This window comes from Rhipicephalus microplus, chromosome 7 (genome assembly GCF_043290135.1).
Source record: "Rhipicephalus microplus isolate Deutch F79 chromosome 7, USDA_Rmic, whole genome shotgun sequence".
Lineage (NCBI taxonomy): Eukaryota > Metazoa > Arthropoda > Arachnida > Ixodida > Ixodidae > Rhipicephalus > Rhipicephalus microplus.
The window spans coordinates 162242623-162255352 of NC_134706.1; the positions used below are offsets into that span (position 1 = coordinate 162242623).

Genomic DNA, 12730 nt, shown 5'->3' on the forward strand with positions numbered 1-12730 from the left:
TAAGAAAAATGAATGGGTGTTTTCGAGCGAGTCATGCAAAGATAAACTGTTTTTTGTGCGTTCAGTACGATACGATTGTCACAATACCAAACTAGTATCTCGTTACAACATACGTTCAGGTTCTCTTCATCATTAGAACAAAAAATTTCGCGAAAGAGCACACAATAAACTACGAGTAGTCTGAATTGAGTTCCTGGTATTACTCTGCTTACAATGTCATTTACATAATTTAAAAATAACAGTGGCCCCAGGACACTAGCCTGCGGCACGCCTGACGTAACAGGAGGAGAGCTCGAATTGCTCCCATCTATTGAAACAAACTGTGAACGTTCTGATAAATGGTGTTGTATCCAGAAGAGGATAGGTTGATTTCCTTAAGTTCTGTATTAATTTGTGATAAATAACTTTGTCTCATGCCTTCCTAAGGTCAAAGAAAATGATGTTTATTCGACCATTTTTATCCAGAGTTGCTGCAAATGAATTAACAACTGAGACTAACTGAGTTACCGTTGAATGAACTTTTCTAAAGTCATGCTGAAAATTAGTCAGCACAGAGTTTTGCTGGAGAAACTTCACAATGCGCTTAGATATAACATGTTCGAGCGTTTTGCAAATTGTTGATGAAAATAAAATGGGACGGTAGTTTTCTACAAGCTAATGGTTGCCTTTCTTAAAGACGGGAAAACACGCACCCTCCTCCAATCACTGGATAGTTTTGCACTGAACAGTGAACTCCGAAAGAGCACAACGGCAAAAGTAGTTATACATTCGGAATAACGGCAAAGAAAGACATGAATCCTTATGTACGTAAAGAACTTAGAATATACTGGCAGCAGCGCATACGACGAGGTATTGGGAACATTTGCGGCTAACGCAATTTGTCGTCGGTGACAGCGGCGGCTTACTATAGTTGAATGGTAATAGACGAATATTCACATAACGAAATAGCTACTTATAAAAAACAGCAACCTGTTTTATATTGGAAAGACTTAATTGAGCATTTTTTTGTAGGTTCAGTGTCCCACTACAAACGACGTGGCTTTTCACAGGATATATTATTTTACAATGAGACCCCATTCCCGATGGGTGGTGTTCAGGTGTCTTGAGAAGTCACAAGTTTTGTAGTGTGATCATGAAATCTCACCAAGTTGTTCAGTAGATCTCTGCTGTGTATACCTAAGGGTCGTTTTTGATAACTAGCCTACTTCAAAGCACGATTTTTTCGCTCATTTCTCAATTGATTACGGCAGGACCCTGTTGCTGCCGGCCAGAGATAGCCGCACGTGCAGATATCCCCAAATCTTGGGAATTAGTGGGGTGGCGAGACTCACAACAAGCCCCAGATAACTGGGGCAAGAACTTGCTGTAATATTACACAATGTCCAACAAAGATTGATCGATTGATTGATTGATATGTAGGGTTTAACGTCCCAAAACCACCATACGATTATGAGAGACACCGTAGTGGAGGGCTCCGGAAATTTCGACCACTTTGGGTTCCTTAACGTGCACGAAAATCTGAGCACACGGGCCTACTCCAACAAAGATTGAAGCTGCTAGATAATATATAGGTAATGAGGAAAACAACAGAGGACCATTTAGCCAGTATTAAAACGCGGCTAGAGTGTCTTCAAAACCGAGGCGACATGGAAAGAGAAGTGCTCACTTTTCAAAAGTGAACTTCCCTATCTTGGCCAGAAAATCAGCACCGACGGAAGTTCCCTATCTTCAGATAATGTTGATGCACTTCTCCAGGTCCCAGAGCTGAAGTCAAAGAAGCAGCTTCAATCTTTGTTGGACATTGTCTAATATTACAGCAAGTTTTTGCCCCAGTTAAATATGATAGATCAAGCATTTAACAGGCTTCTGCAAAAAAAGATAGCATGGCACTGAGACGAGCAGGCTCAAGAAATGTTCAACCAAATCAAACTCTATTGGTGCAACTACTTACGCTCACACACTATGACCCTAAAAGACAACTTAGGCTGTCAGGCGACGCATCTCAGCATGGTGTAGCAACCGTTATATTTCATGTCTGTGGTGACAGTAGGGTATGACACATTGCTTATGCTTCAAGGACGCTATTCGAAAGCGAAAAATACAGTCAGAGGGAAGTGTTAGCCATTATTTTTGGTGCAAATAAGTTCCACAATTATCTTTTGATTCGAAGAATCCCTGACCTTTAGTATGTGCGGTAAAACTCTGACAATGCTTCGTGTCCTAGCACAATGTCGTAAACTCGAGGCCCAATAAGAAGTATGCTTTAAAAAGTATCGGGAATATATTCCCCTTTGCCCGACGATGTTTTTTTGGAAACGCTGCACTTTTTCACCAGCGTATAGATGCCGGCAAATGGCAAGTTATGTGTGAAAGACATCCGTAGCACGTCCACTGCAAGAAGATGTTCCTACGGGAGAACAACATCTTCAGTGTATCGCTTCCAGCCCCCTGGAAAGCGAGTGTTCTTCAGACATCAATGCGCAGCACCGCTTCTCTTTTTAGTATATTTCTTGATGCCCCTTTGGAGACAGTTCACGTTATTCTAATAGCTTCAGGTGGTTATATGTTTTACGCCAGTACGCTCAGTGTGGAATAGTGACGGCTACTATGTAGCCATCTTGAATTTTTTATCATTTGCAGAGTTCACCTTGGCTGAGCGTACTTGGCGATAAATGGCCCTTGCACCGCAAAACGTTAAATAGCATCCGAAATGACAAAGAGCAATCAAGGTCGTTCATGTTTTTCTCACCAGGGCAAGACTATACCTGTGGGCTGAGAAACCGCAATTTCGCCTTGACCGACCCGCAATTGGTGCAATCGGAGAGGGTTCACCTGATATCTCAATCGCCGCAGCAAATGGATCTATTATTCCGGTCGTACAACGAGTTGGAATGCTCGCCCTGTTCCTAGAGGAGAGTGACAGTAGAACCTTTATTGTAGAAAAAATCGCAACCAAACTCGGTTCCATGAGAAAATTCATTACGAGGGAGCCATCCAAGGAGAACCTTCGGCGACTTTTCCACACCTTTCTCATAAGCCACTTCAACCTACATCACCCTGGCCCACTAGGGGAGAGAAATGGACGGAGTCAGACTGGAAGCAATTATTCACTAGAGCTGTAGTGAAGATGTAGGCCCTGCACTTCCTCTAAAATAGAATGAAAACGCTGGGCTAGAAGGGATAGAGGCGTAGGAAAGGCAGCAGCAAGAACTCAACTGGTGCAGGCAGCGTTACAGCAGCATACAGTCCTGGCAGCTCGTGCATCGTGCAAGGCTGTCGCAATGGCTGCAGCACTGGGAGTTCCTTCTTCACTAGACAGAATAAGAAAGGTTCTCGGTCTCCCACATAGCACTGGTACCGAACGGCTATCTAGCTGGGTGTCCAAAACAACACTGCAAAATTGGTATAGGTACCAATTACATGCAGATGACATCTGCATCTGTGCGTCAGGCGTAACACGCCTTCATTTGCGTGCCCGGCTTCAGAGAGCGGCTACAATAGCGACAAAGTACCTGGAAGAACAGGGACTAGAGCTGTCATCAGAGAAACGCTCGCTTATAGCATTCACGCATAAGGCGATGAGCCCATATGTTAATAAAATCAACGGACACACGATAAACTACGTGAAGACCCACCGATTCCTCGGAGTCATAGTTGATCGCGACCTCTCCTGGAGCACTCACATCGCCCACATGAAAACTAAACTCACCATGATCACCCACGTACTGAGGTTTCTTGCTGGAAAAACGTGGGGTGCATCGGTGCGAGCAATGCTCCAGCTCTACACTGTTCTGTTCCTCGGTTATATGCGATACAGCTTACCCGTGCTTTGCAGGATCCGAAGAACAAACTTGCGCGTCCTCCAGTCGATCCAAGCCCAAGCACTGAGAATATGCCTTGGTCTCCCGAGATGTGCGTCTACAGCAGCGACAGTCATCATTGCACGTGATTATCCAGTCAACGCATACGTCCGCGTAGACGCTTTGAGAATGCACATAAGACATTTCGCTCAGCTTCCATCTCATCACCTCGCCTCACTTCGAACTTCCAGGCCCCACTCAGCGTTCAGCGCAACTGTAGCTCAGCATTGCGCAGTGCTTCCATTGCACTTCACGCATGTAGCACAGCCACCGATACCATCATGGTGCCTACACCCACTCAAAGCCCTTCTTACAATTTCTGGCATCAAAAATAAGAAAAAGTCGTCGCATCTAGCCCTGAAACAGGCCACATTACTCTTCCTGCAAGAGAAGCACAACGGACGCCTTCACATTTACACGGATGGCTCGGTGTCTTCAGTAAGCTCTGCAGGGGCGGTGGTTATTCCCGCGAGGCACATCACAATCAAATTCATGACATCGCATTTCACGTCGGTGACAGCTGCAGAACTCGCCGCCATACGTGCAGCTCTGGAGTTTATATTGAAAGAGCCTTCGGGAATTTGGTCTATCTTCTCGAACTCGAAGACATCTCTTCAATGTCTTATGTCATCCTTTCGCCATGAACCTAATGAACAGCTAGTAGCTGAAATAAGGCTTCTTCATCAGCAAGCAATCGAAAAACAGCACAGCATAGTGTATCAGTGGATACCTGGTCATTGCGGTATATATGGCAATGACCGCGCAGATGAGGCCGCTAGATCTGCACACGATGGTACCCAACACACAGCCATCCCTTTCTTAAGAACCGACGCAGCTACAAGACTTTGTTCGCTTGCACGTGACCTCACACTGGTGCAGTGGAACTCAACAGACTTCGCGAACGCACGTTTGCATAACTTGGATCCCGATCTGCAGCTTCGTCTTCCTCCAAGGATATCTCGAGCTGAGAAGACTCTTCTATGCCGCCTGTGGCTCGGAGTGGCCTTCACGAACACATACTCTTACCTCATTGGGATGGCCAGCTCTCCTACATGCACCAACTGCAGTTGCGAAGAAACCATCGCGCAACTTCTGTGCACCCATTTCAACGCACAAAGACAAGAACTCACTGCAGCTCTGGATAGACTAGACGATCGGCCTTTGCCGGAACAAAGGATTCTGGGTCATTGGCCGAGACCGTCCTCAGCCCAGAAGGCTTTGGAAGCTTTGCTGCCCTATTTGCGGACAACTGACCTCAGAGACAGACTTTAGTGTCTTATACTCTTTGATGTTGCCTTTCCTCTGTCGCATTTTTTGTAAATTCTCTCTTTCTTCGCAACATTTCTTTTTAACATCATTCCCCTCACCCCTTTCCCCATCACAGGGTAGCCAGCCGGTCTAAGAACTGGTCAACCTCCCTGTATTTCCGCTTAAACTGTCTTTCTTCCTTCCTTGGTATAGGTACAACTGGTGGCAACGTTGCAAGACTCGCGTCCACGAAATCCGACAGCAGTTATCAGGGTATATTTGTATACGTTAGAACATCGCCAGACAGAAGAAGTGCGTGTTCCCAGTCAAAGTTAGCAAAGTGTAGTGTGTATCCCAGATACTTCTAATCATGAACCCCCAATACAGTTGCGGCAGACGCAAAGCGAAGGTCAGGACCCTTGTTAGCCCAGGAGCCACGACTGAGGACAACACCGCCTTCGTGGACGCTGCACGAGACGGTGCTTCTAATCGATGTTTTATCGGTTACCTCGCTACGAGGTGAGCTGCTGTTATTGCTTCAGCTTAAAAACATAGAAGTGGAGAAAGCTGAACTGGGAGCAGGGGTCATTGCTAAGGTCACTATAAACTGCTCCAAGACTTGCACAGTTCGCGAGGTGCCAGTAGAGCGTGTATGAAAGGCTCGGTGTACAAGGAAGCTGCTAGTGTTGTGTCTGCTGCACCATGGACAGACAAAAAAGCAGCTATTCTGGTTCCCTAGTGACGTGGGCAGCGATGTTCATGAAACTGACTGTTCCCAGCCTGAGGTTTTACCCTCAGCGCAGGAAATAAGCACTCGAAGGCCCACGGAGGGCAAAGGAACCCTCTTTCCACTTTAATTGAGGTCTGTAAGTAGGGGCGTCGGAAGTTTATGTATCCCCTCCCATACCTATACAGGCAATCACTTTGCGAATACTGAGGCGGAACGTGAACATCTCCGTTTATTTGTTCAATATTTATAGAAAGCGTACATCTTTGGCTGTTTGCGCCGTGTACGCTTCAGCACATGCTCTGGCAGTGTGCTGAACAGGGGCTCAGGGTCTCCTACACGAAGGAAGACTGGCTCCGGCTTTTCACCAGCTTCGTCAAGGAAGCCCAGCGCTGTACAGAGCACCCACGACGTCGCCGAGTGCTTCAACTTCTCGCCTCCATAGTGGGTGCGGCGTGAAAATGTACCCCCTGACGGGGGCACTCTGTTTAACGACTAAACATTTTGTCTGTCTGTCTGTCTGTCTGTCTGTCCATCCATCCGTTCATCTGTCCGTCCGTCCATCCGCGCGTCCGTCTGTCTGTCTGTCTCACGTTCTCTTGCCAGGAGGCTTTGCTAATGCATGATAAGCAAGTTCAGCTGTTTATATTACCATAAAAACCGTTGGGTAACGAAGAATAGCGTAGTTTCTAAATTAGAGTATATTTAGACGATTTCAAATTAAACATATTGATTAGTAATAGGCGAGGTTTTACAACCCAACATAAAAAAGTATCAAGAGTCAGACGACGTCAGTTACGACGAAACGATTGTTGTATTTACGACTGAAGCGCACGAGACAAAAAACCATGCAGCCAGCGAGAGAACACTATGATGATGACTACAATCATTTGTACGCACAGATGAAGATGAACTACTCAGTCCGCACACTGTTTCTCTCATCACGAAAGAGGTCAGCAACATGTTCATTTAGTAAGGGCTTCAGGCGAAACGCATTGACGAACTAAGTTTGTCAATTGTGGAATGTTACTGATTGATTTCGAATACGAAATATTCATAAGAATATTCACCGCGAAATAAATACATTTCGCCTACACATTCCTCATTAACAAAGCTAGTATTTCATGTAGGAGGCTATCATGAATATTCTCGTATTATCATCGGCGAACAATGGCATAATAATTTACTATGCATACCTGGATAAAATAGTACCTGTTGCAATACTGCCGATTTTATCATCAATACCAACACCGGTAATACTATCGTTAGAGTATCAATAATAGTGCTATTGGTAGTTTTCCTACAATGCCGATGGTTTAAAAAGGAATGTCGCTACTAATAAAAGTTATTTACCGATAGTTCTACATCGCTATTGAGAAGGCATTGCACATAATTACGCATGTAACCTTTGAGGGCTCCACTTATAGCACTCGTCCAGTCCTCCTTTCTCAATTGCAAGTCATCCACTGCTGAAATTTTCAAGTCACATTGGGTACAACCTAAATAAATAAATAATTTATTCGGTGATCATTGATTACCCACGGCTCTAAAATTTGTCATTTTGTTTTCAACTATGTGCAAGCACCTAGTCTGTGTATGGAATCGACCGACGTCCATTCAGCTACAGTACACCCTGTGAGAACATTTGGCTGAGAACACCTGCATGTATTTAAAAATGTAATATTAGAAACAAAATAACGTTTCTCTATTATTACACTCACTTAGATTCTTGCATATAAGCACAAAACATATTTACATATCTCATATATTTTCTATCGCAATACAAGGCAAGCAGCAGTTCATACCCGATAAGATTTATGTAGCTTTCAAAAGCCTATTGTTCTGAATATTTGTATGGCCTTTACGGCAATGCAGTGGAACATACCTTCAGTGCCGCGACAGTGTCTCTTGGGTCATTTCTTGCTACCATTGCAGGAGTGTCAAGGATTCCTACGTGACAGATGCCTTTTTTCCACAAGGGCTCCATAGGGCTCTGCCGTTTGTCTCTCGAAAGGTCGTCCAACGCCGTGGACAAGTGGCTGTGCAGGGAGAGACAGCACTTGACGAATCATTAAAAGCAAATCTTGAATAAATTATTGCAGTGCACTTACCAGAGCCTAAGAAGTAAGAAATGACACACGTTAAGAAGTGGAAACAAGCGCGAACGGTCGCCTTATTGTGTCCACTTCGCAATACGTGTTCTTTTTAACTTCTTGTATTTCTGTAATTGAAGCACAGTGTTTCACCCTTGCAAAAACGGCAATTCGTTTTATAGCGATAGAAATTATATGGACACTCTCGGCTGGATTTTGCCGCCGGAGTCGGCGTGCACGTCGGCATTGATCTCATGCATCGTATACGTATATACATATATTAAAACGCAAGAAAGGAAAACAATCCCAGAAAAAAGACCCCGCCGCGTCGTGAACCTCCGCGTCGTGAATGCGAGGCGTTAACCACTGAGCCACTGAGAGGTATATCCTTCAGCGTGCAAACGGTAAGCTATTCATATCTACCACTTACCGATATTGGTAGGCATTCCGGGGGGGAGGGGGACTGTTGTGTTTTCAGCATCATCAACAAGATGGCGCAGTGAGCGCGCGGCGGCTCTCATCTCTAATGCGTACTTTGGCCCGCGTAGAAAATATTGGGGTGTATGCTCGATCGCGCACCATTAGCTTCCATTGGAGAGAATCGTACACCTTGGCTAGCCTTTGAGTTTCGTCGGAACGATTCTGTTGTAGTGACCGGGCGCGAAAGTCACTGCAGTCGTTGCACAGCCCCCATGTGCGAGAAGGGCGCGCTTTTCAGACACAGCGAAGTAACAATTCAAGCGCTTATTCGCGGTAATCTGAACCTGTGAGTAGGTTTCGTGCGTCCTTTGTGCGAGAGAAATGCGGGGAATGTTTCGATCTGCTTGCCATTCTGCATGTGACCTTCCAATTTGTTGCTATCCTGTTCATTGCTTCGCCTTTGCGGCAAAGCTGTAACTTTTTTATAGCTGAATACCTCACATTGGTAAACGGGGAGTATTTCTTAATGAACTTTGGCTACTTCGGTGGTTAACATGTCGAAGCCGTGATGCTCTGGTGACACTTTTGTTTCATCTGTTATATCTCATTATATTGTGTTAAAACACGGAAATACGAGCCCTTAGGTATACACTTCTCTCCCTTATTTCATTGAACGAGGGTCTCGTACTGGCAGACTTGGTGTGTTTAGGTTGTATAAGAGGGACAATTAATCAGCTGCCCACTCAAAATAAGTTCACGTGATACGTGACGCCAAACATGCGAATAGGAGTGTCTTCACACTCGTTGTTTGGCTTACAGATGGCGCTGACTGTCACTCCTACTTCTAAATTCACATATAAACCCCAAAAAGTGGATGGAGGGACGGCCGCTCTGATAGCTCAGTGGTTAGAGCATCGAACGCGTATTCGAAGGTCGTAGGTTCGATTCCTGCTCACAGCTGGTAATTTTTTCATCCACTTTTCTTTCTTCTTTTTTCTTATTTACATTCCAATGGTTCTAATAACTTCCCCTGTACATTCCTTGGCAATACTGTCTGTTATATCTCATTATATTGTGTTAAAACACGGAAATACGAGCACTTAGGTATACACTTCTCTCCCTTATTTCATTGAACGAGGGTCTCGTACTGGCCGACTTGGTGTGTTTAGGTTGTATAAGAGGGACAATTAATCAGCTGCCCGCTCATAATAAGTTCACGTGCTACGTGACGCCAAACATGCGAATAGGAGTGTTTTCACATTCGTTGTTTGGCTTATAGATGGCGCTGACTGTCACTCCTACTTCTAAATTCACGTATAAACCCCAAAAAGTGGATGGAGGGACGGCCGCTGTGATAGCTCGGTGGTTAGAGCATCGAACGCGTTATTCGAAGGTCGTAGGTTCGGTTCCTGCTCACAGCTGGTAATTTTTTCATCCACTTTTCTTTTTTCTTTCTTCTTATTTACATTTCATTGGTTTTATTACCTTCCCCTGTACATTCCTTGGCATTACTGTCTGTTATACTTCATTATATTTTGTTAAAACACGGAAATACGAGCCCTTAGGTATACACTTCTCTCCCTTATTTCATTGAACGAGGGTCTCGTACTGGCAGACCTGGTGTGTTTTGGTTGTATGAGAGGGACAATTAATCAGCTGCCCGCTCATAATAAGTTCACGTGCTTCGTGACGCCAAACATGCGAATAGGAGTGTTTTCACACTCGTTGTTTGGCTTATAGATGGCGCTGACTGTCACTCCTACTCCTAAATTCACGTATAAACCCCAAAAATTGGATAGAGGGACGGCCGCTGTGATAGCTCGGTGGTTAGAGCATCGAACGCGTTATTCGAAGGTCGTAGGTTCTATGCCTGCTCACAGCTGGTAATTTTTTCATCCACTTTTCTTTCTTCTTTCTTCTTATTTACATTCCATTGGTTTTATTACCTTCCCCTGTACTTTCCTTGGCATTACTGTCTGTTATACCTCATTATATTGTGTTAAAACACGGAAATACGAGCCCTTAGGTATACACTTCTCTCCCTTATTTCATTGAACGAGGGTCTCGTACTGGCAGACTTGGTGTGTTTAGGTTGTATAAGAGGGACAATTAATCAGCTGCCCGCTCATAATAAGTTCACGTGCTACGTGACGCCAAACATGCGAATAGGAGTGTTTTCACACTCGTTGTTTGGCTTAGAGATGACCCTGACTGTCACTCCTACTTCTAAATTCACGTATAAACCCCAAAAAGTGGATGGAGGGACGGCCGCTGTGATAGCTCAGTGGTTAGAGTATCGAACGCGTTATTCGAAGGTCGTAGGTTTGATTCCTGCTCACAGCTGGTAATTTTTTCCTCCACTTTTCTTTCTTCTTATTTACATTCAATTGGTTTTAATAACTTCCCCTGTACATTCCTTGGCATTACTGTCTGTTATATCTCATTATATTGTGTTAAAACACGGAAATACGAGCCCTTAGGTATACACTTCTTTCCCATATATATATATATAGAAGCGAGAAAGCGCGACGTACGACGAAACACTTTCAATAGTTACCTACGTTTCGGCCCACCAGCCGAAACGTAGGTGATTTCTCGCTTCCGTTTTTACTACGGAGCCAGCGCGCTTCCTTCCTCAATATATATATATATATATATATATATATATATATATATATATATATATATATATATATATATATATATATATATTTATATACATATATATATATATACATATATATATTGATTGATATGTGTTGTTTAACGTCCCAAAACCGCCATATGATTATGAAAGACGCCGTAGTGGAGGGCTCCGGATATTTCAACCACCTGGGGTTCTTTAACGTGCACCCAAATCTGAGTCCATGGGAGACAGTGGGATTGGGCGTGTTGGTATAGCATCATAAAGGGTGCTTACCAGCGCAAACGACAGGGCAGGAGGGGACAGGAGAAGAGAGGAGACAGAGCGCTGAACCGAACAGGCGACAAACTCCTTCTGGAAGCACTTTTTTCTTGATACAAAATGAAATAGCGCACACTCGGCGAGTGGTAACTGCGATCATGTTGACGACAACATGAGGGTAGAGCGAAGAAGTCAGGAAAGGGCCCGTTGTATTACAAATGAAACTCAAGAGACAGTGGGATTGGGCGTGTTGGTATAACATCTTAAGGGTGCTTACAAGCGCGAACGACAGGGCAGGAGGGGAGAGGTGAAGAGACGAGACAGAACGCTGAATCAAACAGGGGACAAACTTTGTCGCCTGTTTGTCGCCTGCTTGGTTCAGCGCTCTGCTTCGTCTCTTCTCCTGTCCCCTCCTGCCCTGTCGTTTGCGCTGGTGAGCACGCTGAGTACACGGGCCTACAACATTCCCGCCTCCATCGGAAATGCAGCCGCCGCAGCCGGGATTTGAACCCGTGACCTGCGGGTCAGCAGCCGAGTGCCTTAGCCACTAGACCACCACGGCGGGGCTATATATATACATATATATATATATATATATATATATATATATATATATATATATATATATATATATATATATATATATATATATATATATATATATATATATATATATATATATATATATATATATATATTTATAAATTGCTATGAAAAATTATTTATATATGACTAGCGTAAATTCCAGGTGGTAATACGAAAATCATGATATTCATGTATTGTGAACAATGACGTACGCTCTATTCTATGCTCATTGTGCGTCCGTGGGGCTCTTTGATTAGCGGGACATGTACAATTTGGTATTGGCAGACGACACTGTATAAGAAACAATTATTACAGACTGTAAAATGACAGCTGCCATGACAGGCATTTCATCTACAGTATAATTTACATGAGATGCTCACAGAGAGCTCACGTCCAGTTCGCTTGCTAAAAGAACATAAAACTGGTATAATGTGACACGACTGAATGAAGAATATAAATAAATGTGGTAATATAAGAAATTATGAGATTCATAATAAAAGAGAATGATTTGCATGCCACGTGCATGGTACGCTGGAGGACGTTTCGCTTCCTTAATATACAGTAAACTCGGCATTGCGCCACGTTATTGTCATCATGACAAAATCTGTCTGACTTCACCCACAACAGGGCAAAGGCCTCTGCCATGATCCGCCACTCAACCCTGTGTTGTGCTTTCTGCTACCACGTTGTACCTGGGAACAATATATTTTTATTGGGCCACTGAACTTTGTCTCCCTTTCTTGAGTTTGAATTCTCTGGGAATCCATTCAGTTACCCTTAGGAACCAGCTGTTATCCTGCCTATATGCTACGTGGCCAGCCCATGTCCATTTCTTCTTCTTGATTTCAACTATGGTATCCTCAACCCCTGTTTGTTCGTGACCTACTCTGCT

The 12730-nt window shown here is 44.1% G+C and overlaps 1 protein-coding gene across 2 annotated transcripts in view; it reads right to left on the bottom strand.

The window, feature by feature from the left end:
• Positions 1–12730, bottom strand: part of LOC142767122 (uncharacterized) — a 336953-nt gene that overhangs the window by 133019 nt on the left and 191204 nt on the right. For both annotated transcript variants that reach the window (XM_075868347.1, XM_075868346.1), the window contains one exon: positions 7721–7874. In XM_075868347.1, the coding sequence (XP_075724462.1) occupies positions 7721–7874 (154 nt within the window). The remainder of the gene's footprint in view (positions 1–7720; positions 7875–12730) is intronic.